General features: G+C 39.4%; 1 protein-coding gene across 5 annotated transcripts in view; it reads right to left on the bottom strand.

Moving 5' to 3' along the window:
* Positions 1–912: 912 nt before the first annotated feature.
* Positions 913–27,771, bottom strand: part of DCX (doublecortin) — a 118,882-nt gene continuing 92,023 nt past the window's right edge. For 3 of the 5 annotated variants that reach the window (XM_055268262.1, XM_055268260.1, XM_055268259.1), the window contains exons 6-7: positions 19,918–20,012; positions 913–8,887 (exon numbers count right to left, since the gene is read on the bottom strand). In XM_055268262.1, the coding sequence (XP_055124237.1) occupies positions 8,831–8,887; positions 19,918–20,012 (152 nt within the window). In that variant the 3' untranslated portion in view covers positions 913–8,830. The remainder of the gene's footprint in view (positions 8,888–19,917; positions 20,013–27,771) is intronic. The other 2 variants (XM_055268261.2, XM_063634322.1) reach the window with 2 other exon arrangements.

A 27,771-nucleotide genomic window follows, 5' to 3' on the forward strand; every position in this document is an offset into this window, starting at 1 on the left:
GTTTCTTTGTCTGTTTGTTTGTTTGTTTTGAGATGGAGTCTCGCTCTGTCACCCAGGCTGGAGTGCAGTGGCACCGTCTCGGCTCACTGCAACCTCCGCCTCCTGGGTTCAAGTGATTCTCCTGCTTCAGCCTCCCAAGTAGCTGGGATTACAGGTGTGCATCACCACACCCAGTTAATTTTTGTATTTTTAGAAGAGACAGGGTTTCACCACGATGGCCAGGCTGGTCTCGAACTCCTGACCTCAGGTGATCTGCTCACCTTGGCCTCCCAACATGCTGGGATTACAAGTGTGAGCCACCGCGCCTGGCCTCAGCCTCCTGTTTTCTACATCCTTTTCTCTTTCCCTCTCCATCAACCTCTTCCCAAGCCCAGTGCTTTGTGTTCTTTATCCCATTAAAACCTGATCTGAGAAAACTATGTCATCAGTCATTTATGTCTGAGAGTAAATAAGGTATCTATGTGTTTCCTCTCACAGAGAGTAGCTGCACCGTCAGCCTATTGAAGAAGAATAGCCACACTGTTAAAGAAATTGCAAGCAACAGGTAGAGGTATTTTGGGGGGCATGGAGTCTTTCTTGGGCTTCTGAAAACATGGTACTAGAAGTCACCACCTGATGACACAGGCTGACATTGGCCAAAGCATCTTATGCATAAAAGGAGGTCACTTTATTCCTGCTCAACTCTGGAGGGAGATCTGAGATCTTATTTTTTGTAAATGTGCTGTACCGATAATTATGGTGTTTCTATCATACATTAACTCTCAGCCTCTTCATCTATAAAATTAAGAGGTTGGAAAAAATAATGTCTAAGTTTCCTGCCAACTTGGACATTTCCAGGTTATATAATTATTGGTTCAATGTTTTTTGTTTTTGTTTTTGTTTTTTTTTTAAAAAAAGAATGTCAGCCAGAAATATTGAAATCAAATTTTATTTTTGGAAAATGACATTACACACATCTTGCAAATGTACACAGAAATGAGAATGCGATGAAGAACAGAGCTTGAGAGCCAAAATGATTGCAAGAGCAGCTCTTTGGCTGCCTGGTATTGAATGCTGCGAATCTTCAGCACTCACAGTTCACAGCACCTTACACACATGGCAAACTTCTCTAGACAACCTTGAAGTCCTCTGACCCAAGAAAACCCTCATTGAATTGCGGAGGGGGTGGGGGAAGAGGGGTGTTACAGGCACAGGAGATGAAAAGGGTCTGCTCCAGCTGGTTTATGGGGGCCTCACCAAACCTACCAGTCCAAGTGGGGTCAGCAAACCAAAAAGGAGAATGCCTCTTGAAATACTGCTTTTGAATCACAATTTCAGAGTAGGTTAGGTATTGCCTGGAACACTGATAGTAATGCATTTGAACTCATGCCCTTTTTTTTTCTGGCCATAACTATTCTAAATAGGTGGCTAAAGTTCTTAAAGATCTGTTGTATTTCTCTCATTTTTTCTTTTTTTTCAAATAATTACTGGTCATCAGTCAAACAGAGTCTTCTGAGGTCTCTATTTCAAAACAGCTGCAGGGATAAGGGACATCACTACATACTGTCTTTGGATTACGTGTGATTCTGAAAACTATTCAATCCTGAAATGTAATCAAATGGCCAAATACAATCCCAATTTACCACTGATTTTTACATAAAGTTGAGTCTTTGATCACAATGCTGTTCCTTAAGAAATGATCAATAACTGCTGAGAGATGGTTGAGAAATGCCTTTTCCCCACATTTTGGTTTGTTTGTTGTTTGCTGACTTTACTTGGCAAGAGTTAATGGGCCTCAAATCAGATATTTACAACTGTAAGACAACTGGGAGCAGGGAGAGGGAGAGGGCAAGGGGGGTGGGAAGAAGGACTACAAAGAAGAATATATTCTTTTCAGAGGTTAAAACGAGTTAACAAATGTGATGTACAATACCATGCATTTACTCTCCAAAGCTAGTCACTAGCAAGCTAACACCTCTAACACTACAACCACCAATTACAGCTGTTTTGCTACAGTTACTCAATTCTAACTACAGCTATAGGGCAGAAAGGGTGGGCTGTTTCCATTTTAAACTTTCTCCCTTTGAAAATGGCCATAAAAGCATTTTCTGTACAAGTTTAATGGCACAAAAAGGTGATCAAAAACATTTTAAAGAACTTACCACACATGGGAAATGCAAAATTCAATCAAGACATGCATTAGTTGTATACAAGTCATAAGGGATCATTGGCTTCAAGCTGCAATATATTACAGGACCATACATTGGAGACATTTTGGCATAACCTCTTACTTGTTCAAACCCCTTTCGGATAACTTACAAAGAAAAGTCATTGTAAATTTTGGCATTCCATATGGTATTGCCAAGCAGTGACATTTCCAAGGGCTTTGCACTCTGTTTAATAAATTAACACCTACAATCTGGCTTCTTTAGGTCCACTAATTTATCTTATATGGACTGTCTATTCAGTATCATGCACAGTTGGTGTCAAGAGTAAATGTTTAGGTGACTCTAGTAATAGAAGGAAAAAATACATTTCCATTAAGTGAATGTCTCTTTTTGTAGTATAGATTTGTTAAATAATCTTTTCATTTAAATCAACTCTGATTGACTACCAGTTTAGTTAAAACAACTCAACAGTTAGCAAGCCCCAAACAAGATTATTATAGAGAGTTTAATGTGTAATGGTAAAACTTTAATTAATTACTCCCCCACCCCCATCCAGCCAAAACAACTGACAGGAGAAATTACCTGTGGTCCCTCATTATATTATATTGCAGCTTTAAAAATTATGGGCACATCAAACAAAATCCATTATTAGTATTTAGCTGATATAAATCCATGGGTGGATTTTTTCTCTTCAGCTGATTATGTCTCTGAGCACGCTTCACTGCTCCACAAAATGGCAGACTAAAAAGGAACCACAAAATATTCTGTACAGTGCTTGGAAGGCAAAGACCTAAAGATACATGAGCTATAAGGAAACTGCTTGTAAAGATCTGCTGAGCGGGATTATGAATGAAAATGGAGAAGAAGAAAGGGCCAGGATCAGGTTGATTCCCACCAACATACTTCTGATTGGACTAGGGTAGGACCAGGGCTGATTGAATCTGGAAATAATTTATCATCAGTCCCAAGGTAAAATCACAGGCTAAGAAGAGGCACATGCCCAATGCCTAGACAGGAAGGAAGGAAAAAGTACAAATAAAGATAATAAAAGGGAGAGACAGAATTGCACAGGACAAAGGGTGGATGTTTGTACTGTGGAAAGAGAGAATGATAACATAGAGTATAAACTGAGAACAGAGGAAACTAGACAGAGAAAGAAAAGTCAAAGAGATACACAAGAGGTAGAGTGGCAAAAAGCCATTGATTCCCTCAGGTTGTTGACCTAGTAATGAGAAACGCTAATGCCTTCAAGTCTTTGCCTTACCTACAAGGTGACTTCTGTTGTGCCATCTGACCTTTCCCAACTAACCTGCCCTTCTGATCAGGAGCAGAAAGATGCCTTAATTCCTAATTGGAATTCTATACTCCCCTAGTCTCAGGCATCCAAGGTAAGAAAAAATCACCTCTGATTCCAGAAGATGTTGAAGCCAATAAACCAAGGGATAAAAAATTAGTCTTGTCGGCTGGGCATGGTGGCTCATGCCTGTAATCCCAGCACTTGGGAGGCCGAGGTGGGCAGATAATTTGAGGCCAAGAGTTCAAGACCAGTCTGGCCAACATGATAAAACCCCATCTCTACTAAAAATAATAATAATAAAAAAATAGCCACATTTGGTGGCGCATGCCTGTAATCCCAGCTACTTGGGAGACTGAGGCAGGAGAATAGCTTCGACCTGGGAGGTGAAGGGTGAAGGTTGCAGTGAACCAAGATTGTGCCACTGCACTCCAGCCTAGGTGACAGAGGGAGATTCTGTCAAAAAAAAAAAAAAAAAAAAAAAAGTTAGTCTTGTCAAATGATAGCCAATGTCAGGCTAGCTAAGCCAAAGTGGGAGGTCTGCATAGATCCTTAACAAGGAAACAAGGCAGGAAGCAACACTAAGAGGCTGGGTGTATAAAGACCATACTAGACTTTTGGAGACGAAAACAATTTCTGGGGACCAGGCTTTAGGAGAAAGGGAGGGAAGACACCTTTTCCTGAAGGGATAGATGGGGCAACATTCCCATGCCCCACCCCAGATGAGCTCCAAAACACTTACAGTTCACTTGGGAGACCAGTCTGGGACTTAAAGCCAAAGCCCTTGATTCAGTGAAGGCAATATATGAGTAAGGCCTGGAAATGGATCCAAGTGGCCCTATGTGGTCAAAGACAGGTTCCAATCACCTTTTTAAAAAATCAATGTCTTTTATTTCCATAGCAAACTGGACCACCATAAAAGAAGTCGTTCAAACCACTGTCCCAGTGTTTCTATCTGGGGAAGTCTCTTGGCACAGATGTTTCTGAGGTGGGGTGATCTTTGGGAACATTCCCATCAGTGTCCTGGAGCTCATTTTGGGGATATAGGCATCCTGTTCTCCTGTCCTAGGGATGCGGATTTTTAAAAAATAAAAGCCATTTAGAATCAAATGTGCAGGGTGATTGGGAGCATTGTACCCAGAGTATTGAAGGGATTAGGAACACAGACAAAATTTTGTTCAAGGTAAGCACCAATCACTGGCCTAAGACTTGGACTAGATGATTCAAAGAAGAATCTCAGGGTTCCTTGCCTTCTTCAAATAGCTACACATCCACTTTCAGGTTCCTTGGTTACTTGTGACTGCGGAGGAGAAGGAGGAAGGAAAGAGAAGTACCTGAGGAGTGGGGTAAGCCCAGAAGGAGGTCTCTTAGAACTGAACTAATAAATACCCCCTTAGTTCCCAGGAAGAGCCTTGCGGCAAGGAAAACCACATGTTTGGACCCTTTTGCCCTGGTTTCTGCTGTGGAAGGCCACAGGAGCAGTGTACACAAGAAGATGGGAAGAGTGTATAGAGCACATAGCTTGCTATTTTGGTGCAAACACAGGAGCCAATGTTTAACATCAGCCAGGGTACATTTTTGTCACAAAGCCCCTTGCTTATACCTGGAAATTGTCCTCATCAGAGCAGGATGGCTTTGGGGACATTGTGGATGAGGGCAACCACAGTGAGACCAGGTTATTTTCTCTAGCTCGTCTCACTCCCATATTCTAAAAGAAATCATTGCCAGTGAATGGTAGCCACACTAGTTTTTTTAAAATGTTGAAAATCCATCTCAGAAAGTTAGGATGAACAAAGCTATTGTTCCACTCTTTCTTTTTCTACTCTGGAAACAAGAAACATTTCCCTCAGCCTGGAAAGACCAACCATTATGAGATGACACAAGGTGAACTGACAGGGAAAATCAATCTTCCTCCATTCCATTTCGGCAAGGCAAGCATTCGGTGGGGGGCTATTCAGAGGGCTCCTCAAGATGGAGCAGTGATCTCCTGAATCAGATGGACAAGGCCAGGGACCCCATTGCTCCTATTGGCCCTCAGTGCCTCACTGTCTTTGAGGACATCTGCAACCCATGTGGATGGGAACCAGGTGAATGCAGGGAAAAGGGGCTGTATTAGGTTGCCGGGTGGATTTCCCACTGAGATCAGGGCAGCAGCATGTGGCTCCAAGATGCAACACGACCCTGAGAAATAATTCTCAGGAGCCTAATGGAAGGCAATACTGCTTAGTGGGAAAAGGCCCTGGAATAAGAGCTAGGAGATGTGGGTTCTAAACCCAGTCCTGCCCCAGCCAGCTGTGTGACCTTGGGGAAATTACTTTACCTCTGTGTCTCGGTTTCCTGGCCTGAAGAATGAGAAATTTGGAGTAGAGGAGTAGATGATGTGATCTTAAGGTTCCTTCCAGCTAGAAAACGCTATTATTCAATCTAGGCTAATACTAAAGTCCATAAGGACACAAAGCAGTCATGCTAATGGCTATCCTTTCCAAAACAGTGAAGAGAAAAGGAGCTTTTCTCTCAATTTACCCCTAGTTAACACTACTTATGAAGTTAGTTGTTCAGCCCAGCCCCAATATATACATTTTCCCTTTCTTTGTCCCTATTTCTATTTCTGTAGGGAAGAAAAATCAGGAGGTAGGAACAAGCAAGAGATGGATTGTGTGTGTGCGTGTGTGTGTGTGTGTGTGTGTATAAGAAGGAGGGAGAAATATAGGGAGTGGTGGCAAATGCTTGCTGACTTGATGTTTGCTGACTGTGCAGAAATTAACACAATGGAACTTGAGTGGTAAAATTGGATTGAGTAAAATTGGGAGTGAATGACAGGGGTGGAGGAGCTCAGTTACAGACACAAAAATAATTTTCCTTGAAAGCGGGCCAATTTAAAATGCAATTAATTACTGGAGACTTGAATTTTGGACTATGCCAAGCCTCATCCCCTGCCCCCTCCAAAATGGCCATAAAGAAACATTTCCTTATACTCGATTAAAAGTAAGATGGAAGATGTACTATTGTTACTGAAGATTGTTGGTTCAAAGGTTATCCTGAAGAAAATATGTCCATTTAGTATTTTCTAGTAGTACATATACTGTAATCAAGGAAATACTCAGAGAGCTAATGTGAGGCCCAAGCATAAGGAAATCTGGATTCTTCCTCTGGCCCTGCTCTTTACCAGCCTCCACTTCCTCATCTTAAAATAAAGGTGTTGGACTAAATGAGACCTAAAGTGAGACTATGGGTGGAGTCATTGGGGGTTCTGGCCTGAAGTTTAAAATCAGGCCTCCCACCATTCTTTATGCCCACACCCCCTAATCCAAGTATCACTTTTTCCCAATTAACTACAAAATGTTCTGGGAGGCACTAAGAAAACCCTGAGCTTCTAGAAAGAAATAGGGGCTTAGTAAAATGGGCTTATTAATGGTTTTGAATGGGTCTACAAAAAAAGGAGAGGGGGCAAAAAGAGATCCTCATCATTTGGGGTTCTTCAATTTCACCAGAAACCAGTACTACCATCATCTCACTTTTCCTGAACCAAAAATGTTTCTGGTAGCTACAGACATCTGAAACTTGTCTAGGGGCATCTGAGCTACCCCACCACCACTGGGTTCCCCCTACACAGTGCACATCAGCAGTGCCACCAAGTTGCCACCAATCCATTACAGGGGTGTCCTGTGGTATTTCCTAATTTTGAAGCAGCTGCAGATGCACACACACAAACACATGCACCACCCCCTCCCACCACCACCACCACGCACACACACAGCAAGCTCATTCCATTTAGAGTGGAGGAACAACTGCAAGCCATTCAGTAGCCAAACAGCAGCTTGGCTTTGAATGCTGTGCCTTTCAAAATATCTGCACGATTACAAAGGAATAAGGAAATCTTCATATCTGCTAAAAGCAAACACAGAATTGGCATGCATGACCTTCACTTAAATTTAGTTGTCTTTGCCATTATGGGCTACGATTACAGGAAAAATAAGCAGTGTTATAAACCTGTATCTCAAAAGACTGAAAACTAGTTCAAATGATCAGTCCTTAGTAAAGAGAAATCCTTTCTAATGTTAAAGACAAGTGAAAGATTTCTGTGTCTTCAGTATGAAATATTAGGATTATAGATAAAAAGAGTTGTTTAAAATATGCTGTAACATTTCATTTAAAATATAATTAGAATGTCTGGTCCACATTGAAATTATTAATGCAAGCATAACTGTTAAAAAGCTATCAAAAAACTGATTCTATTGAATTGGCCTCTGCTATTCATCTTGTTTTCTCCTGGAGGTTACTGTTTGGCAGTGACAGCATAATTTCTAAACTACATTATTGTTCTGCTTTTTTTTTTTTTGGTAAATTTTCTTCACATGTTTTTTAGACAAAAGAAAAATCACCAGTTTATAAAAAAGGAGCCCGAAGAGTTTGCTCCTGAAATACAGACATGAGTTTTTATAAAAAGGATATTGATTTCTTGCTATAAAAAGAGACTGAAAGGTGTCAGACCTGAAAACAAATTCTCACAGTGTTTTCAGTGTTGGCTGTTAACAAGGCATTCAATAGAACAGAGATAGATGGATACCATACAGTTCATGTAATCACGTGGTATGTTAGACAGCCTCCTAGAGGAATCAGGTATATGAAGTCCCTTACTCCAAATTCTTATCAATTGCTTATTGATTCCAAATTGCCTCAGTGGAGAGATTGACCAGGAATTCACTGTGCTTTATAAACTCTTCTGAAATGTCTGCAGTATTTTCCAATTCTGTCTATTCTCTTAGCTAACCCAGCACCAGGATCCTAAGCATCTGGTGTCACAATTATAAGTTGTTGGTATTTCTCCCCATTGACAGCCAGAACTGGTGCTGGACAACAAACCCGGGCCTCAATCAGGAGTGAAGAGTGAGGCTGGGGAGCTGCCTTGCTGTCCTTCCAGGGTCCTCCACCATTCTTGAGATCCAGAGAAAAGGGGCACTTGTGTTTGTCATTCTTGGATCTAGCAATGAATTTTTTTTCCCACACAAACATTTTAAGTGCTGTGTATGTAAACAGCCCTCTACAGAAGGAAGACTGTATGGGCAAAATTAGACAGGGCAAAAATAACGCAGGCACCTAAGCTTTCCATTGAAAGGTCATGGACTAGCACATTTTGCATCCCTGGAAGGTTGCCCCAAAGGATGGTTATCAATCTATCTCTCATAATTGGTAACTGTGGATCAGTGGCCCAGAGGAGAAATCACAGGAAAATAAACCCAACATATTACAATGTGTTTTTCAAAATAACAACAACAACAAAATAAAAACTTGAAAGCACCAATAGCCCTGTTGGACACTTGAGCAGAAGTACCCTACTACAATGATAGGCTTGGATTTGTACTCTGGACTCTGAGCACTCTCCCCTCCTTTACATGGAATCGCCAAGCGAGTCCGAGTCATCCAAGGACAGAGGCAGGTACAGGTCCTATAAGAAGAGAAGAGACAAAGTTAATTTTCCTTTTCTTGATATCGTGAGCTCTGGAATGTCTGTTTTAGTTTTTTTATTAATACTTTCTTTAATTTTTACAACGTAATAATTATAGATTCACGGGAAGTTGAAAAAATGTACAGGGAGGTACCCTTGTACCAATGTACCCTTCATTCAATTTTCCCTAATGGTACCATCTTGCAGTTTAACATGTGATCATTTGTGTGTGGGGTGTGTATGTGTGTGTGTATACTCCTATGCAATTTTATCATGTGTGTATATTTGTGTGACCATCGCCACAGTCAACATACAGAACTGTACCTTCAACACAAGGCTCCCTTGTGCTACCCCATTAGAGCTCCATCCAACCCTCCCCTCTTCCCTGAGCCCTGGCAACAAATAATCTGTTTCCTGTCTCTGTAATTTTGGAATTTCAAGAATGTTATATGAATGAAACCATACAGTATAGAACCATTTGGGATTGGCCATTTTCATTCAGCATAATTCCCCGGAGACTCGTGTAAGCCATTATATGTATCAATAGTTTGCTTCTTTATATTGCTGAGTAGTATTCTATGGTGTAGATGCACCACAGTTTGTTTAGCCATTCACCTGATGAAGCACACGTTGAATGATTCAAGTTTTGGGCTATTGCAAATAAAGCTGCCGTAAACATTCCTGTACTGTACAAGTTTTTGTGTGATCATACACTTTCATTTCTCTAGGACAGACACCCAGGAGTAAAATTGCTGAGTCACATGGTAATTCCATTTTCAGTTTTGTAAGGAATGCCATATTGCTTTCCAGTGTGGCTATACCATTTACAGTCTCACCTCCTGCCAGCAAAGTATTAGTAGTTTGGTTTCTCCACATTATCTCCAGTATTTGATGTTTTTATTATTTTTCATTTTAGCCATTCTTGTGGATTTGTAGTGACATCTCATTGTGGTTATAATTTGCATTACCATGATGGCTAATGATGTTTAACATCTTTTCATGTGCTTAGTTTTCATCTGTATTTCTTCCTCAATTAAATGTTTCTTCATGATTTTATTCATTTCTGAATTAGATTTTTTTCTTACTGGTAAGTTTTAAGTTATTTTATATTCTCTAAATAAGCCTTTAATTAGATATTGGGTTGCAAATATTTTCTCCAAGTCTATATCTTGTCTTTTTACAGCTTCACAGCTTTTGCATGGTCTTTGGCAGAGTGAACATTTTTAATTTTTGAGGTCCAATTTACTCAATTTATCAGTTTTTATTTTATGGATTTTACTTTTGTTGTCAAGTCTAAGAATTGTTTGCTTATAATCCATTTTTAATTTTTGCATATGATATGAGGTTTAGGTTAAGAAACTTTTTTTTTTTTTGACAGAGTCCCTCTCTGTCACCCAGGCTGGAGTGCAGTGGTGTGATCTCCACTCACTGCAACCTCCACCTCCTGGGCTCAAGCGATTCTCCTACCTTAGCCTCCCGAGTAGCTGGGATTACAGGCGCCCACCATCATGCCTGGCTAATTTTTTCATACATGTTAGCGGTAAGATACCAAAGAGAACTGGAAAGTATAGAATCAATTCCCTGGCTACTTAAGAGCACCCCCACCCCCACCGCCTTGCCACTGCTTTTGTATCATAAGGACAAGAACTTCAGTAGAGGATTGTTCAAGAAAATTGGAGAACATAGCTTCTCCTTGAGGTAGAGAAACAAGTGGAAATGAGGAAGAGGGACAAGAGTGGGGAGGAGAAGGACTTATTTATTTAACATTGAGAATTTATCTAACATTGAAAATGCTTTTTGCTGAGAAAGAAGTGACAGGAAAACTTGTAGGCACCTTGGAATGGAAAGAGGAGTAAAGCATATTCAGAAACCCGAGGTTTAACCGTGGCTAATTAATGCTATGACATTGAACAAATCTTTGAGTATTGGTTTCTTTATCAGTGAACAATCTGTAAGGTTTCTTCCAGCTCTGAGACTATAATTTGGGGGTCCTAAAGGGATATTGAATGATTAAGAAACACAACAAAGGCAACTACAGCAAATAGACTCAGTTCTCGTCAACCTACCATCCCTTCACTGTAAGTCAGGGATTAGCAAAATTTTCTGTAAAAGATTAGATAGTAAATATTTTAAGTTTTCTTTGCTGGTCACATATGGTCTCTGTCACACATTCTTCATTGTTTGTTTGGGGTTTGCTCTTTTACAACCCTTTAAATATGTAAAAAAAACATATTTTAGATGGGGTAGGTCATCCATGCAAATATAACCAAGACACAGGCAGGATCTGGCATCCCTGTTCTAAACTACCAAACAAAAGTTTCTTAGAAAACTGATAAACAGGTAGGATGTACAATGCCAAGGAAATACTAGAAATGCAATAAATACATGTAAAATGGAATTGAGGCAAAGTGGCATACAATGGAGTTGCATCTCTGAAGGGATTAATTCTGAAGTACTGGAGTAACGTGAACATAGTCAAAAGTATTTTTGAGCTCTGGACTTCCAGAAAGGTGGCATAAGCCCCTCTGAAAATCTGTTCCTCAACAAATGCAGTAACACTGGCAAAACTGTCAAAATTAACTTTTTCAGGACTCTAAAAATCAACCAAAAGCTTGCAACAATCCAAACAGTGTTGAAGAAAAACTGATGAATCTTGTAAAAACACTAAGATTTTTGGTGTTTCAACTTGCCCTATTTCCATTTTCCCTCTCCCCAGCTCCATGGTAGCCTTGAAAACCAACAGTCACAACTACTGTACCGGTGAAAAACAGCAATCTAGTAGTTACTGGAGGACGCAGTTGGGGGTTTGGAGCTCACCAAAGAACTCATTCCCAGAGAATTGTCACTCTTTGACCTGTGGGGTAGCTCCCTGGAAACTCCCATTTGCCAGGTTCTTCTTTTTTTAACCTGACTCAGAGCACACTCGCTGTGAACAGCCTTTTCAGGGGGCATTGATCAGTTGCAATTGTTTAAAAATCGCAGCCATATGAGGAAGAGGGCAAAAGTTGGGGCAAATCAAGCTGCTGAAAACCTTGAAAGGAAAAAGTCATAGAATTATGTGCCTATAAGGACCTTGAAAAGCTCAGATATATTCCTGGGAATCTAGAAGGCCAGGCACAAGTTCAGGACTGGGTATATTCTTAGAAAAGTGAGATGGCCCTAATCTTTCCCCATTGACTGACCCTGAGGCCCTGTGCAAGCAGCAAGAGAATGCTAAGATGGAGTTGTAAACTGCCTGGCAGAGCATTGAAATCATGTCCCAACACAGGAACAGAGCCCCTCGGCAAAGGTTGGGAGTCTTACTGGATCAAGGCATTTAAGGTAAGCAAACAAAACTATCCTATTCATTCAAAATTATCATCACAAATAAAGGAGAAATTAAAACATTCCCAGATAGACACACAGAATCCATTGCTAGCAGACCTGTCCTGCAAAAGAATACTAAAGAGAATCATCCACAGAGAAATTAAAGGACACTAGAAAGTAATTCAAATCCACATAATTTAAAAAAAAAAGTAAATGTGTAAGTAAACACAAAAGACTGCACAAATTTATTTTTGTAACTCTTTTCTTCTTTTTTTAAAAATAAATTTTACTGTGTATATTTGAAGTTTGCAACATAATGTTATGGGATACATATAGATAGTAAAGTAGTTACTATAGTGAAACAAATAATTACTTTTTTGCTGACAAGAGCAGCTAAAATCTACTTACTCCCTAATACAATTTTATTACCTATAGTCCTCATATTTTACATTAGATCTCTAGATGTTCATCCTACATATCTGTTACTTTGTATCCTTTAACCTACATCTCCTCATTTCTTCCCTTTCTATCCCCGGCTTCTGGTAACCTCTGTTTTATTCTCCATCTCTGCATATTTGGCCTTTTTTTTTTTTTAGATCCCTCATATATGTGAGATTATACAATATTTTTCTTTCTGTGTCTGGCTTATTTCAAAAGACAACTACATGAACTAGTAATTATAAGAATGTGTTGATGGACTTACTATGTATAAAGATGTAATTTGTATGTCAGTAAGAGAAAAAAGGAGTGGGAAAGAAACAGAGCTATGCTATGGCAAAATTTTTATATATAATTTAAATCAAGTTTGTATTAATCTTAAGTAGAGTATATTAAAATGTAAATTGTAATCCTCAGGGCAACCACTAAAAAAGTACTCAAAATGAAATTAGTAAAAATACAACAAGGGAATTAAAATAGTGCACTAAGAAATATATTTAACACATAAAAGGCAAGCATCAAGTAATGAACAAAAAATGATATAACATATATAGAAAATCGCAAAATGTTAGATGTAATTCTTGCTTTACCAGTAATTACATTAAACATAAGTAGATAAGGCAATCCAATTAAAGGCAGAGACTGGCAAAATAGATTTTTTAAAAACATGATCCAACTCAATGCTGTCTAAAAGAGAAACAATTTAGATTCAAACCCACAAATATGTTGAAAGTAAAATGATGGAAAAAGATTTGCCATGCAATCAGTAACTAAACAAAGCTAAAATTGCTATACTGATGTCAGAAAAAAAAATAGACTTTAAGACAAAAATTATTACTAGGGACAAAGAACATTTTATAATGATAAAAAGAGTCAATATATCCAGAAAACATAAATATAAATATTTGTGTATCTTAGCAGAGTACCAAAATACATGAAGCAAAAACTGATGGAATTGAAAGGAGAAACAAACAATTCAACTATATTAGGTGAAGACTTAAATATCCCACTTTCAATAATGGATAGAACAACTAGACAGAAGACCAACAAGTAAATAGAGGACTTGAATAATACTATAAACAAATACACATCTATGGAATATTCTATCCAACGACAGCAGAATACATATTCTTTTCAAGCTCCCATGGAACGTTCTCCAGGATAGATCATATGCTAGGCCATAAAACAATTCTCAATAAATTTAGAAGGATTTGAATGATACAAATTATATTCTTTGGCCACAGTGGAATTAAATTAGAAACAATAATGGAAAGATATTAAGGAAATTCATATATACGTTGAAATTAAACAATGCACATATGACTAACCAAAAAAGAAATCACAGGAAAAATTAGAAAATACCTTGAGATAAAGGAGAATGAAATCACAACATACCAAAACTTATAGGATGCAGGTAAAGCAGTTTTCAGAGGGAAATGTATATGAAATGTTTCAAATATGCTAGCCCATAGAAACAGAATTGATTAGTGGTTGGTTGCCAGGGGTTGGATGAAAGGGGAAGGGGCTGCGACGGCTAATGGGTAAGGGGTTTATTTTGAGGGTGATGAATATGTTCTAAAAGTAGATAGTGGTATACTAAATTACCTTAAAAACCGCCAAACTATGCCCTTTAAAGGAGTGAATTCTATACTATGTGAATTATATCTTAATAAGCTGTAATTTTTTAAGTACCTTTGAAAATCCTTTATATTGACAATTAAGTACTATTTATGTGACTTCTGAATATGCAGCCATACACAGCAATATGCTGTATATATATTTATATATGATATATACATATATATACATGTGTATATATATTTATATATGATATATACATATATATACACGTGTATATATATTTATATATGATATATACATATATATACATGTGTATATATATGTATATAGTGATATTCAGGATGTAATGATGTGTACAAATGTGAGAGAAGGTTTTATAGTTGTTCGCTCTATTACTATGTTATGACTATTGATGAATTCCATTAAGTTAAACTTGCATATGATGAAACAACACTGTAATATAAAAAGCACAGGACTTAAGAGTCTGGAGACTTAGATTCTAGGCCTACATTTTCCATTTAACTTCCCTTTTCAAGGGTCCTTGCTTCTAGATCTTAAAATTGAGGAAGATCTTTAAGGTTCCTTCTACTTCCAAAATTCTATAAACTGCAATCATTCTATTTTTTTCTTTAGTTACCCCAAAGCAAGAGAAATGGTACAGACATTGCCAAGTTAGTGAACTCCCTGGGTATTTTTCAGGCAGTACAAAAGGATCTTTTAATAACATGGAGGCCACTTTGAGTCTCAGCACACTGAACCACTGGGCTTTAGCATTATTCATGTAACAGACGCTTCAGTGGAGTTGCTTGGTTGGTGGAAAAAATTATCTGAGAAGATTGTTCCAGACCTTTATCTCAAAGGAAGCGGGGATAAGCCTGAGGGTAGAATCCTGAAGAGATTTCACTTGTAGCTGCTGTGAGACTCTGAATGAATGGCGTGAGATGCAGGAGATGGAGAGAATTCGTAGAACTAGGCCTAATTATGAACTTCTGAACGCTGTATCTCCATCAATTTATTTCGTATTCAAAATGTATTTTCTTGTATGGGTAGAACAATGTTCAGGAAAAGGAATTATCTCAACATTCTGTTTTTGTTGATTGATATGTAGAAATACAGAAACACACATATTGCTTAGCAATACAAATAATTTGCACCTGAAATTCATTTGCTTATTCCCTTGGAGCCCTACAGAACAAAATGTTTGTAACAAATACAGCTGTGCTGGCGATACTATTGTGTTAGAGAAAACAAAAAGTTGGTCTCTGGTCCAAGGAGCTTATAGTCCAGAGGAAGTCAGGCAGAAGTTTTGAGAAAACTGGCTTCTAGTTTGGGTTTTCTATTTCCCAAACGTGCCCTGCACTTTTATGATGGTGTGGTTTTGCTTCTTGCTGATTTTTTTTGAAGCTGGCATGCCTGTTCTCTTCACCAGCCACTTAAATGTCACCTCTGTGAAAAGCTTTCCCCATCTCCCACTCTCTCCCAGTAGGATGTCTTTCCCACCCTCCTTTGTGCTCATGCAGTCCTTTCGTTAGCTCTTGATCACACTACCCAAAGCCACTTATATTAGAGTTAGTTGCCTTCTATGATTTAAGGGTCAGGACCCTACTTTATTCATCAAAGGACCTCTCCAAGCACATACAAGAGGACAAAAGAAGTCTGGAAACAGAGGAAAGTGCATATTTAAATAACGTTATTTATATTTTCAAATAATATGTTGAATATACTTTATTCTCTAGACAACTTTGCATACAAAATGCCTCAGATTTCAAGCCATTGGTGCAATCACTGATCTGAAAATTTAAAAATTAAATAAATGAAAGTTTCCTTATGTTTCTATATATTTTTTTGAAAATCTTTACTATGTACTTTCTTCAAAGGGGATCCTTAATAAATTTTCGTTGAATCACACTGGGACTGTCTTTCCTCTGTACCTCTTTTTTTCTCATCTGTAAAAGGGAAATGCTATCTGCCCTGTCTCTTTCACAGGGATATCACAAGGGTAAATGAGAAAATGGCTGTGCGACAGAAAAAAGCAGTATGAAAATGCAAAATGTTGTTCTCATTAACTATCCAAGGATTTACTTCGTGTCCATATTGTAACACTTGAGTATGCGGACTTTGGCTAACCCCATTGCAGCTGCATTAAAGATTCTCCATGAACTGCCTGAGAGAAGAAGCCAAGAAGCTGATTACAGCTTAGGGCCCCGCCACAGCCATCAAAAGTTACCAAAGGGATGCTGGGACTTCAAGATTTTTCCAGTTGTGCAGGAGGAAAGTCATGGCCTCAGCCATCTGCTTCCTGTCTGCATCATGACTCACACCTTTCAGGTCCACTTGGACAGAAGTTCAGATGAGATCTGCTCAGGCCTGCTGCCCAGAGACTTGATGGTGCTGAGGTTCAGGTAGCTATGTGAAAGGAGGAGCATGAATCTAGGACCTGAGACCTAGGGGGACTGAGACAGGGTCACAAGCTTTTTATCTTATTCAGAAAAACCAGTTCAATCTTCATTACTGGTGGTGTAAGCATGACACTATTGCTTCTTGATAGGATGCACTGAAAGGATACAACATCACTCCTGTGATATTCCTGCCCCAAATTCAGAATCTGAATCTAATCACAAGGAAACATCAGACAAGCCCAAATTGAAAGGCATTCTACCAAATAACTGGCCTGTACCTTTTATTTCTACAATATACTGTACTGAGAGATAGAGAGTCTCAGGAACTTTTCCAGATTAAAGAAGACTAAAGGGACATGAGAACTTGCAACATGTGTTTCTAGACTGGATTTTGGACTAGAAAAAGAACATTATTAAAGCAATTGATAAAGTTTGAATATGGACTGTAGAGTATATAATAGTATTGTGCCAGTGTTAAATTTCCTAATTTTGATGATTGTGCTATGGTTATGAAAGGAAAAATCCTTGTTCTTAGGAACTACATACTGACATATTGAGGGATAAGGCGGCATAATGTTTGCCCGTGATATTAATCTCAAATGGTTCAGAAAAAATAGGCCCGGCGCGGTCGCTCACACCTGTAATCCCAGCACCTTGGGAGGCCGAGGCGGGCGGATCACGAGGTCAGGAGATTGAGACCATCCTGGCTAACACGGTGAAACCCCGTCTCTACTAAAAATACAAAAAATTAGCCGGGCACGGTGGCTGGCGCCTATAGTCCCAGCTGCTCGGGAGGCTGAGGCAGGAGAATGGCTTGAACCCGGGAGTGCGGAGCTTGCAGTGAGCCGAGATCGTGCCATTGCACTCCAGCCTGGGAGACACAGTGAGACTCCATCTCAAAAGAAGAAAAGAAAAGAAGAGAAAAGAAAAGAAAAGAAATAAAAGAAAAATAATAACATGTACTATATGTATTTATTTGTGTATTATTGTGTCTACATACATTATATATAGAGAGAGAACATAAAAAATAAGTATATGGGGCAACATGTACTATATGTATTTATTTATGTGTTATTGTGTCTACATATATTATATATATAGAGAGAACATAAAAAATAAGTAAATGGGGCAAAATATAAACAACTAGTGAATCCCTGTAAAGAGATATGTAAGTTGTTTATTATTTTTGCAACTCTTCTGTAAGTTTGAAATGATATAAAAATAAAGAGCTTTAAAAATAGTGAGAATTATACCAAATTTAAATGTTTACTTTATTTAAAAGCTTGCTCTAGAAAATGATATAATGTATTACTTAACATTTGCTTGCTTAACTGTCTTTAAAAAGAGTAATTTTAAAAATAAAATGAAACACTGAAAATTCCACAGTTAAGAAAACAGTGTAGCTCTGACAATGCTGCCACCTGTGAGCTTGTTCTAGTCCTTCAATGGTTAGAATTGAGTCAATAAACAAACAAGCTATGTGTCTGCAAGCCCAACCAGGAAAAATAGTTTAACGATGCAAACAACTCACCTTGGTGGGCTTGTGGATGATGGGTCCTCAGCGTAAATGACCTGAACATGTCAGTTGAAAAACTGAGTAACTTGAGTGTGCAGAACAAATGTCCAAGCTGCCTTCACACTTTAGGGAAGGCACCGAAGGAAGGTGCTAGGGTAAATCGTGCTTCCCAAAAGGAAGGTAAGGGCAGAAAGGCATATAGGAGGTGCTGTGTGGACAGTGGAACAACAGAAGTAGACTGTTCCTATCTTGGCATGTCCATATTTACAAGCTTTGCTGCTCAGCAAAGAACAACTAAAAGCCAACTGTAAAAATAATTTTCGTCCATCTCATAATCTCTAGGTAACACTGGTTACACAGAGTTCAGCAAATACTTCTTTGGTGAAATGCAATAGCTCAACAGAACAATCAGAAAGTTCTGGAAGGTTCAATAGCAGAAGTTAAAGGGGCCATTAAAGCAATGGAACAGACATTAGAAATTATGGGGCAGGCAGTAGCCAGATTAGCCAGGAAATTAAAAGGCTGACATAGAAAAAATAAAATGAAAATGGATGTCGGGCAGTGGTGTGCTGTTAAATGTTTAGCAACCGACTGTGAGAAAAAAACAACCTTGACTTATAGTATTTGTTAATGTCCATGGTGTAAATATTCCCACCATGGCCAAATTCAAGTTACAAACGTGATGTCACTCAATACAGAGTTGAGAAGCAATGTACACACACAATCAGCTCTCACCACCTAGTGTGAGCTGGCTCCAGCACACCACTGGTGGTGACTTGGGTACCACTCTTATAGCTAGATACGTTACCCTAGTAAATAACTCAACATTTTGGCTCTCAATTTCCTCATCTGTAAAATGTCAAACCTCATAAGATTATTTACAGAATCAAATAAAACTAATTTATCTCCATCTAAGGTGTCTTCCAGCTCTGACCATCTCTGATTCTGTGATGCAGTTGGTCATATCGGTGGCTTTTTGCCTTTTACCATCTCACACCAAGTCTTGTGAGCAGGAAAAAGATTAGAGAAGGCTAGAGGAAGTTGCTCCACAGTACGGTAATCAGAGAAGAAGCCATATCAACACTGCCTTAGGTATAAGAGATTCAAGGCAGTGACCACTCCATATTTTCTACACAGAGATTTCTGGGTGAGAATCTGTTTGGATAGTGGGGCTAGGGAATTTATGTGCTTTTGTTATTCAATGATATATTTATTTGGAATAGTTTAAGGGGTATACATGGTGGCCAAGGCCAATACAACGTGTATATGTGCTCTCTTCCTATACTGCACCAGAATCTGCCTGGTAATGAAGAGTACACAGCGAAAGTAGGAGCTATTCATTTGTTGATGCCCAGTAAATCTAAATGGAGTGAGTAACTCAGTGCAACTTTTTGGGACTGCTGTCTTTGTTATTTCCACTGACTGGTGCCTGGTGACATAAAATACCCTGAACACCCCCTTTGCTATGTCTCTGAACTGGGGAGACAAGTGTTCAACCCATGTCCCAAAGCATGGTTTGGTTACCTCATTAGCTTTGGAGACCTTTTGGAAACCCTTTGGAAGAAGTGCTAGAATGTAGCAGGAAATAAGTCAGGAATTGGAGGAATAAATAAAAGTGACTAGAAGCTTGCTCCCTGCTTGGATTCTCAGAACTTCAAGCTAATGGAGACAGATGAAGAAAATTTCTGGCCTTAATGTGCTGTTGAGTTAGAATGGAAGAGAAAACCTTCACCGAGCCATTCAGGAAACTGAGTGCAAAGAGGTTTAGTAAGGTATAAGAGACATAATACCTTGTGCTTCCGGAGGCTGCCAGGACTGGTGGGCGTAGAGATGGGAGACTGCTTAGACTTGGGGGTAGAGAGCTGGCTGCTGGAGGTTCCGTTTGCTAGCCCAAGGCAAGAGAAAAGGAAGGGATAAAAATCAACAGCATACAAAGGAGCAAGTTATCCTTCCCCTCTGAAGACACTAAGAACATTCAAACAAGGTACACAGACAACCAAGTGATTTGGTGAGTAGAACAAAGGTGAAAAAAAACACATTCCTCAAAAGGGCAAGAACTGCAATCCTCAGTTAATTGGATCCCTATGCAGTGCAAGGCCATCATCCTCCCACCCTTTCCTCCTCAGTGCTTCCCAATCACAGGAGTCTGTTTCTTTTCAAACATTTTTCATATTCATTCCCAGGTTTGCCCCTAACATCTCTGGGAGGTAGTCTGGGAAGGCATTATTTTGCTTTAATTTTATAGAGGACAAAAGTGAGGCACAGAGAGGTTATGTGCCTTACCTTAAAGGGGAAGAAATATGGGCAATTTGGACCAGTGCACATTTCCTTTGGTGGCAGATGACGGGGTAGGTGAAAGACAGCCCCATTGTTAGTCTCTCCCCCTCTCTTTTCCTGCTCATGCCGCACCATTGTGCGTTTCCTACCTCATTCTGCATGTGTGAAAAGAACAGGAGGAAAGGAAGAGAAAATAGGCTAGTCAGGAAGAATGAAAGAGAAAGTGGAGGAGAAACAGAAGGTGAAACATTAAAAGAAGGCTCAAGCAGCAGAATGGGCAGAGGAGAAAATCAAAAAAGAGAGAATGACAAAGAGATCGGGAATGGAGGAGAAAAGAGACAAGGAAGATGATAAGATATTAAAAGAGAAGGAGGAAGTTGAAACAGGAGGAAAGGCATAGAGACACATAAAGATCCAAAATGGTAGCCAGAGTCAGGGTTCACCCCCATTTGGCTCTAGCCAAGAAAATGCTGAAAATCAGAGTTTCTTTTTAAACATCTTTATATTCTATTGTGTTGTTAAATTGTTTTATATTCCCTTGCTAATGAGCTTTTTAATATCCAATCATGAAGAAAGAAAAGTGGAATATTAAAATGGAACAATTAAACAGCTTTCAAAGTGGATTCTTGTTCAGACACTTCATACTGAAGTATTTTTTTTTTTAATCTTAAGACCTACATTGTTAAACAGAGATATTCTAAAATGTGCTTTAAAAACAAAGGCAAATATCTTGAGGGTGTGTGGAGAGTGGGGGAGAGGAAGAGAGAGGGGGAGGGAGAAAGAGTGGGGGGGAGGGAGACAGAGAGAATAAATAGAAAATTGAAAACATTAAGCAGAAAGATGGCCTGATAGTGTTCCTGTCAGTCCCATAGGTAAAGCTTAAACTGCTGTATCATGAATATTTCCTGAGGATACATTCCTTCTGCACCACTTATGGAAATGTTTCCCTAGGTTCTGGAACATGCACATCAACTGTAGAGACGGAAGAGACATCAGTGTAGTGGTTGGTAAGTTTATACAAGTGCAAGTGAGCTGAAAAATGGACACTTAAGCATTCACTGTCTGGCTTATATCCTCACTCATCTCTCACCCACTCGTTGAGAAGCCCTCCTCCCTGTCATTCTTTCATTTAGCCAGTAGCTATGGAGCACTACCTATGAGCCAAGCAAAGTGTTAGACATCGAGGTTTCAGAGAGGAGTAAGTTACTTCCTGGGGGAGGCAGGCAAGAATTCAGTGAAATAAACGCTAAGACATAGCCTTGCATAGGGCATTATTGGAATTCAGAGAACAGACTTTGAAATCTGGGGCCTGGAAGACAAACAAGAGGAGGCAACACCTGAGAAATCTTGAAAGATGAATCTGAAATAGGCAAACCAATAGAGACAGAAAGTAGATTAATGGTTTCCAGGGGTTGGAGGAAGGGCAGGAGTTTGAAAGTCTGCTAACGGGTACAAGTTTTCTTTGGGGAAGGCAAAGATTCTGACATTAAATAGTGATGATGGTTGTACAACTCTGTGGTCAAACTAAAACCCACTGAGTTGCATATGTTAAATTAGTAAATTATATGTTATGTAAATTGTATCTCAATAAAGCCCTTAAAAAAAGAAGAATCAGGGATAGAATCATTCTACCATAACAACACATAGGCAGAGAGGATAGGAAGGGTATTCTAGGCATTAGAATTGCCAACATCCTTTCATGTTAACAACCCACAATAATCTAGGCATTGAAGGAACATGCTTCAAAATGTTATCTTCAAAAGAGTCATCTACAACAAACCTATAGTTAACATCATACTGAATGGGCAAAAGCTGGAAGCATTCCCCTTGAAAACCAGCACAAGACAAGGATATCCTCTCTCACCACTCCCTTTGTTGTTGTTGTTTCTGTTTTTTGAGACGGAGTCTTGCTCTGTCACCAGGCTGGAGTGCAGTGGCGCAATCTCGGCTCACTGCAACCTCCACCTCTCAGGTTCAAGTGATTCTCCTGCCTCAGCCTCCCAAGTAGCTGGAACTACAGGCATGCGCCACCATGCCCGGCTAATTTTTGTATTTTTAGTAGAGATGGGGTTTCACCATATTGGCCAGGATGATCTCGATCTCTTGACCTCGTGATCCTCCTGCCTCAGCCTCCCAAAGTGCTGCAATTACAGGTGTGAGCCACTTCGCCTGGCCCCTCTCTCACCACTCTTATTCAATATAGTATTGGAAATTCTGGCCAGAGCAATCAGTCAAGACAAATAAATAAAAGACATCCACATAGGAAGAGAGGCAGTCAAACTATCTCTCTGTAGGTGACATGATTCTATATCTAGAAAACCCCATAGTATCTGCCCAAAAACTTGATCTGATAAACAATGTCAGCAAAGTCTCAGGATACAAAATCAATGCACAAACATCACTAGCCTTCCTAGACACCAACAACAGCCAAGCTGAGAGCCAAATCAGGAATGCAATCCCATTCATACTTGTTAGAGAAAGAATAAAATACCTAGGAATACAGCTAACCAGGGAGGTGAGAGTTCTCCACAAAGAGAATTACAAAACACTTCTCAAAGAAATCAGAGAAGACATAAACAAATGGAAAAACATTCTATGCTCATGGATAGTAAGAATCAATATCATTAAAATGGCCATACTGCCCAAAACAATGTACAGATTAAATGTTATTCCTATCAAACTACCAATGACATTCTTCACAGAACTAGGGAAAACTATTTTAAAATTCATATGGAACCAAAAAAATAGCCCAAATAGCCAAGGCAAGGATAAGCAAAAAGAAGAAAGCTGGAGGCATCACATTACCTGACTTTAAACTATACCACAGGGCTACAGTAACCAAAACAGCATAGTACTGGTACAAAAACAGACACATAGACCAATGGCACATAACAGAGAGCCCAGAAATAAGGCCACAAACCTACAACCATCTGATCTTTGACAAAGCTGACAAAAATAAGCAATAGGGAAAGGACTCCCTATTTAATAAATGGTGCTAGGATAACTGGCTAGCAATATGCAGAAGGTTGGATCTGGGCCCTTTCTTTACGCCATATACCAAAATTAACTCAAGGTGGATCAAAGACTTAAATGAAAAACCCTGGAAGATAACCTAGGCAATACCATTCAGCACACAGGACTTGGCAAAGATTTAATAATGAAGACATCAAAAGCAATTGCAAAAAAAAAAGCAAAAATTGACAAATAGGATCTAATTAAACTAAAGAGCTTCCGCACGGTGAAAGAAACTATCAACAGGGTGAGCAGACAACCTACAGAATGGTAGAAAATACTTGCAAACTATGCATCTGACAAAGGTCTAATATCCATCATCTATAAGGAACTTAAGCAAATTTACAAGAAATAAACAAACAACCCCATTAAAAAGTGAGCACTTCTTAAAAGAAGACATTCATGTGGCAAACAAGCATATGAAAACATGCCTTACATCACTAATCATTAGAGAAATGCAAATCAAAACCACAATGAGATACCATCTCATACCAGTCAGAATGGCTATTAATAAAATGTTGGCCAGGCACGGTGGCTCACGCCTGTAATCCCAGCACTTTGGGAGGCTGAGGCAGGCTGATACAAGGTCAGGAGTTCGAGACCATCCTGGCCAACATGGTGAAACCCTGTCTCTAATAAAAATACAAGAATTAGCTGGCTGTGGTGGCATGCACTTGTAATCCCAGCTACTCAGGAGGCTGAGGCAAGGGAATCACTTGAACCAGAGAGGCGGAGGTTGCAGTGAGCTGAGATCATGCCACTACACTCCAGCCTGGGTGACAGAGTGAGACTCGGCCTCAAAAAAAAAAAAAAAGAAAAAAAAAAGTAAAAAAATGACATGCTGGCAAGGTTGTAGAGAAAAGGGAATGTTTATGCACTGCTAGTGAGAGTGTAAATTACTTCAACCATTGTGAAAAGCAGTGTGGTGATTCCTCAAAGAACTTAAAACTGAATTACCTCAGTGTACCCTAAAACTTAAAGTATAATAATAATTTTTAAAAAAGCTGAATTGTAATTTCACCCAGCTATCTCATTATTGGGTATATACCCCAAGGAATATAAATCATTCTACCATAACAACACATGCATGTGTATAATCATTGTAGCACTATTCAAATAGCAAAGACATGGAATCAAGCTAAATTCCCATCAATGATAGACTGGATAATGAAACTGTGGTGCATATACATAGACAACTATGCAGCCATGAAAAAGAAACAAGATTATGTACTTTGCAGTACTATGGATGAAGCTGGAGTCCATTATCCTTAGCAAACTAACACAGGAACAGAAAACCAAATACCTAATTTCTCACTTATAAGTGGGAGCTAAATGATGAGAACACATGGACACAAAGAGGTGAACAACAGTCAATGGGGCCTAATTGAGGGTGGAGGGTGGTAGGAGGGAGAGGATCAGAAAAGCTACCTATCAGGTACTATGCTTATTACCTGGTTAACAAAATAATCTGTACACCAAACTCCCATGACATGCAGTGTACCTATATAACAAACGTGCACATGTATCCCTGAACCTAAAACAAAAGTTAAAAAAAAAAATGCACCAGCAGGGACAAAGACATGAATGTGTGAGAGAATACATTATGTTTACAGAAGTGCAAGTAACTCATAATGGCTCAAGCACAGGGTGCCAGCAGGGAGTTTCAGGAGATGAGGCTGGAGACAGAGGATAAGGGTCAGCCCCTGGGGGCCTTTTTGTGTAGCCTATTAAGAAGTTTGCATTTGGTTTCTGAAGGAGAGTCACAGAAGAATTTTAAGCTGAAAGTGATATGATCAAATCTGCATTTTAAAGCTCCAGCTGCTGTGGTTGGTTAAGACTGAGGGTAGAGTGGGAAGGGGTAGGGTAGAAGCAAAGAGGTTAGTTAGAAGACATTGCACTAATCCAGGTGAGGGATGATGATGGTTCACTAAGGCCACGGGGGAGGGAGAGAATGAACACCATGGTAGATAGGGACCTAGAGGCCAGATAAGCATGGAGTGTTGTGTTTACATACCATACAATCACCCAAAGAACATACATACATACAACCACCCAAAGAACATGACCTGTGCCAAACAGCACCAAGAATGTGGGCACTAGACTTTGTCAAGGCACTAGGCTTTTTTGTGAATAACAAATGTACTTTGGAAAAGGAAAGAGTCTGTGGAGTCGCAATGGGGCAAAGCAGTCAATTACTCTTTGTAGGAAATGAAGGAGTTAGTAGTTGAAACAGTTAATGGACCACCTACAGTGCCTGAGGGCTTCCCAGCAGGACCTGACCTGTAGCACTCAAGGTAAGAGGCAATCTTGGAGACCTATATGAGCTGACACAATAGAACTCTTCCAAAAGAGCTGTGACCTTGGCCATGAAGTCTGAGTAGTGGGCAACCCCGGTAAGTTCTCCTCTGGCGTTTTGTTTTACGTTATTGCTATATACTTTACAGATTCTAGTGTCCCAGTATTTGTTAGCCAAGCTATAAAGGGATGGCTACTATACCCTCAATATTAGAACTGTCTTTTTTACCTACACACTTATCTAGCTGAAAATGAGTCCACTGGCCTTGCCAAAGTGTGGAAAATTGTTAAGCACAAGCATGTCTCCATGTGAATCAGTTTCTATTTATTGGCTACAGAGCTGAATGCATAGGCTCTTCAGCAACTTCTAGGTCTTTTGTCAGTATCCTCTGAAACATTTTCACTCAGTAACTTTAGGGGCAATACATAAGTACATATTCCATATATGCCTCTCTATACATTCTCTGCATATGTGTACGTTTATATATGTTCCCAATTCCCCTCCACCCATTCCTCTCCCTTTTAAAATTAAGAACTAATCTTAAGCTGTCTGTAAATAAAGGACTTAATTTTGTCATCAACATTCAACAAGCATTTTGGAAATCAGCTTTTAATAATTTAACTACCATTCACTGCATTGTTGTAAAAATGCAGACACTTTGTCAGACGTTCCCAGAGTTCCCTGATAGAATGAAATCCAAAAGTGGACATAGAGAAATTAAGTAATGTAGACTTGCACAGTTAAATGTAGATTTATTACAAGCTGAAGGAGGCCCTACATTTACAAACTAGATAAAATGTATTCAAATGCACACTTTGTCTATGGATTCTGTGGGAAAAAAAATCTGGAAAGGTGCCATTTGACATGGATTCTAGAGCCAATTCACATAAATGTCAAGTAAAAGAAACAGCAGGAAATAATACAAATAGGGTCTGATGAACTTTGTGTGCTTGGATTGGTAAATCCATGTAGATCCACATTTCATTTTAAGAGTGGCTGGAAATGGCACCACTGTTTGATATCCCTCATTTTCCTTTATTCTTCTTTGCTAACCATCCTTAGCTCTTTTCTCTGAGCTTCCATTTCTAAGCGGCAATTAGGAAATGCCTTGGTGGATCTTCTCTTTCTTTAACTTGTCTCTCTTTCTCATTTCCCTTCTCAGAACCACAGCATTGTCTCACTGTTCTGACCTTTTATTTATACATGGTCCAAATTCTCTCATCTCTTTCAACTCTTTTATAGTCCATTTTTCCCCTTGGCAACAAGGGGCATCAAAAACTTTTCTATCTCCTAGGCCACCTTTTCAATCTTATCAACAAAAATAGGATAAAAATTACTCTTTATTGAGTGTCTATGATGGGTCAGGCGCTCTTCTTTCTCTCTCTTTCTCTCTTTCTCTCTCTCTCTCTCTCTCTCTCACACACACATGCACACACGTGTTCCAGCTAGGGGTAGCAAATACAGGATTTGAATGTAAGTCTCTGATTCCAAAGCCTATACGGTTTTTTTGTTTTTGCTAACATAGGCTCTTTAAAAAATAATAATAATAATTGCTTCTGAAATTCCTTCCTGTGACAATTTTCTGATGGAGGCTAGGGAGGAGGGTGAAAGTTGTGGCTGAGAAAAGAGAAAGTAATGAAAAGAAGATAGACACCAGAGCTGACACCCATCTTCAGGGCTTCTATCGTGTTTGTCTGGTTTAGATTTAGAAAGTGGTTAGCAAGAGCTTTCTTTCATTCACCGAACCAGCTGGGTATCATACACGGTGTCACGAAACAATAGCAGACAGAGCATTAGCATGACATGTAACTACCCTCATGTTACAGAGTTCTCTGGGAAGATAGTATCTATGCCCTGTCTGTCAACCCTCTCAGTTGGTGCCCTTCAGCTACGCAGCACAATTGCCAAGCTTGGTCCTGCAGTCTTGTTTCACTGGCTCCTCTGAATGATTATGCCTGTTCTTGCCTTTGTACTCATCTTTAGCTCCTTGGCTCTGTCTGCCTTTCCTGTCAGAATGGAACAGGACAAGCCCAAACAGGATGGTTGGTAAGGAAACTAG

This window comes from Symphalangus syndactylus, chromosome X, assembly GCF_028878055.3.
Source record: "Symphalangus syndactylus isolate Jambi chromosome X, NHGRI_mSymSyn1-v2.1_pri, whole genome shotgun sequence".
NCBI lineage: Eukaryota > Metazoa > Chordata > Mammalia > Primates > Hylobatidae > Symphalangus > Symphalangus syndactylus.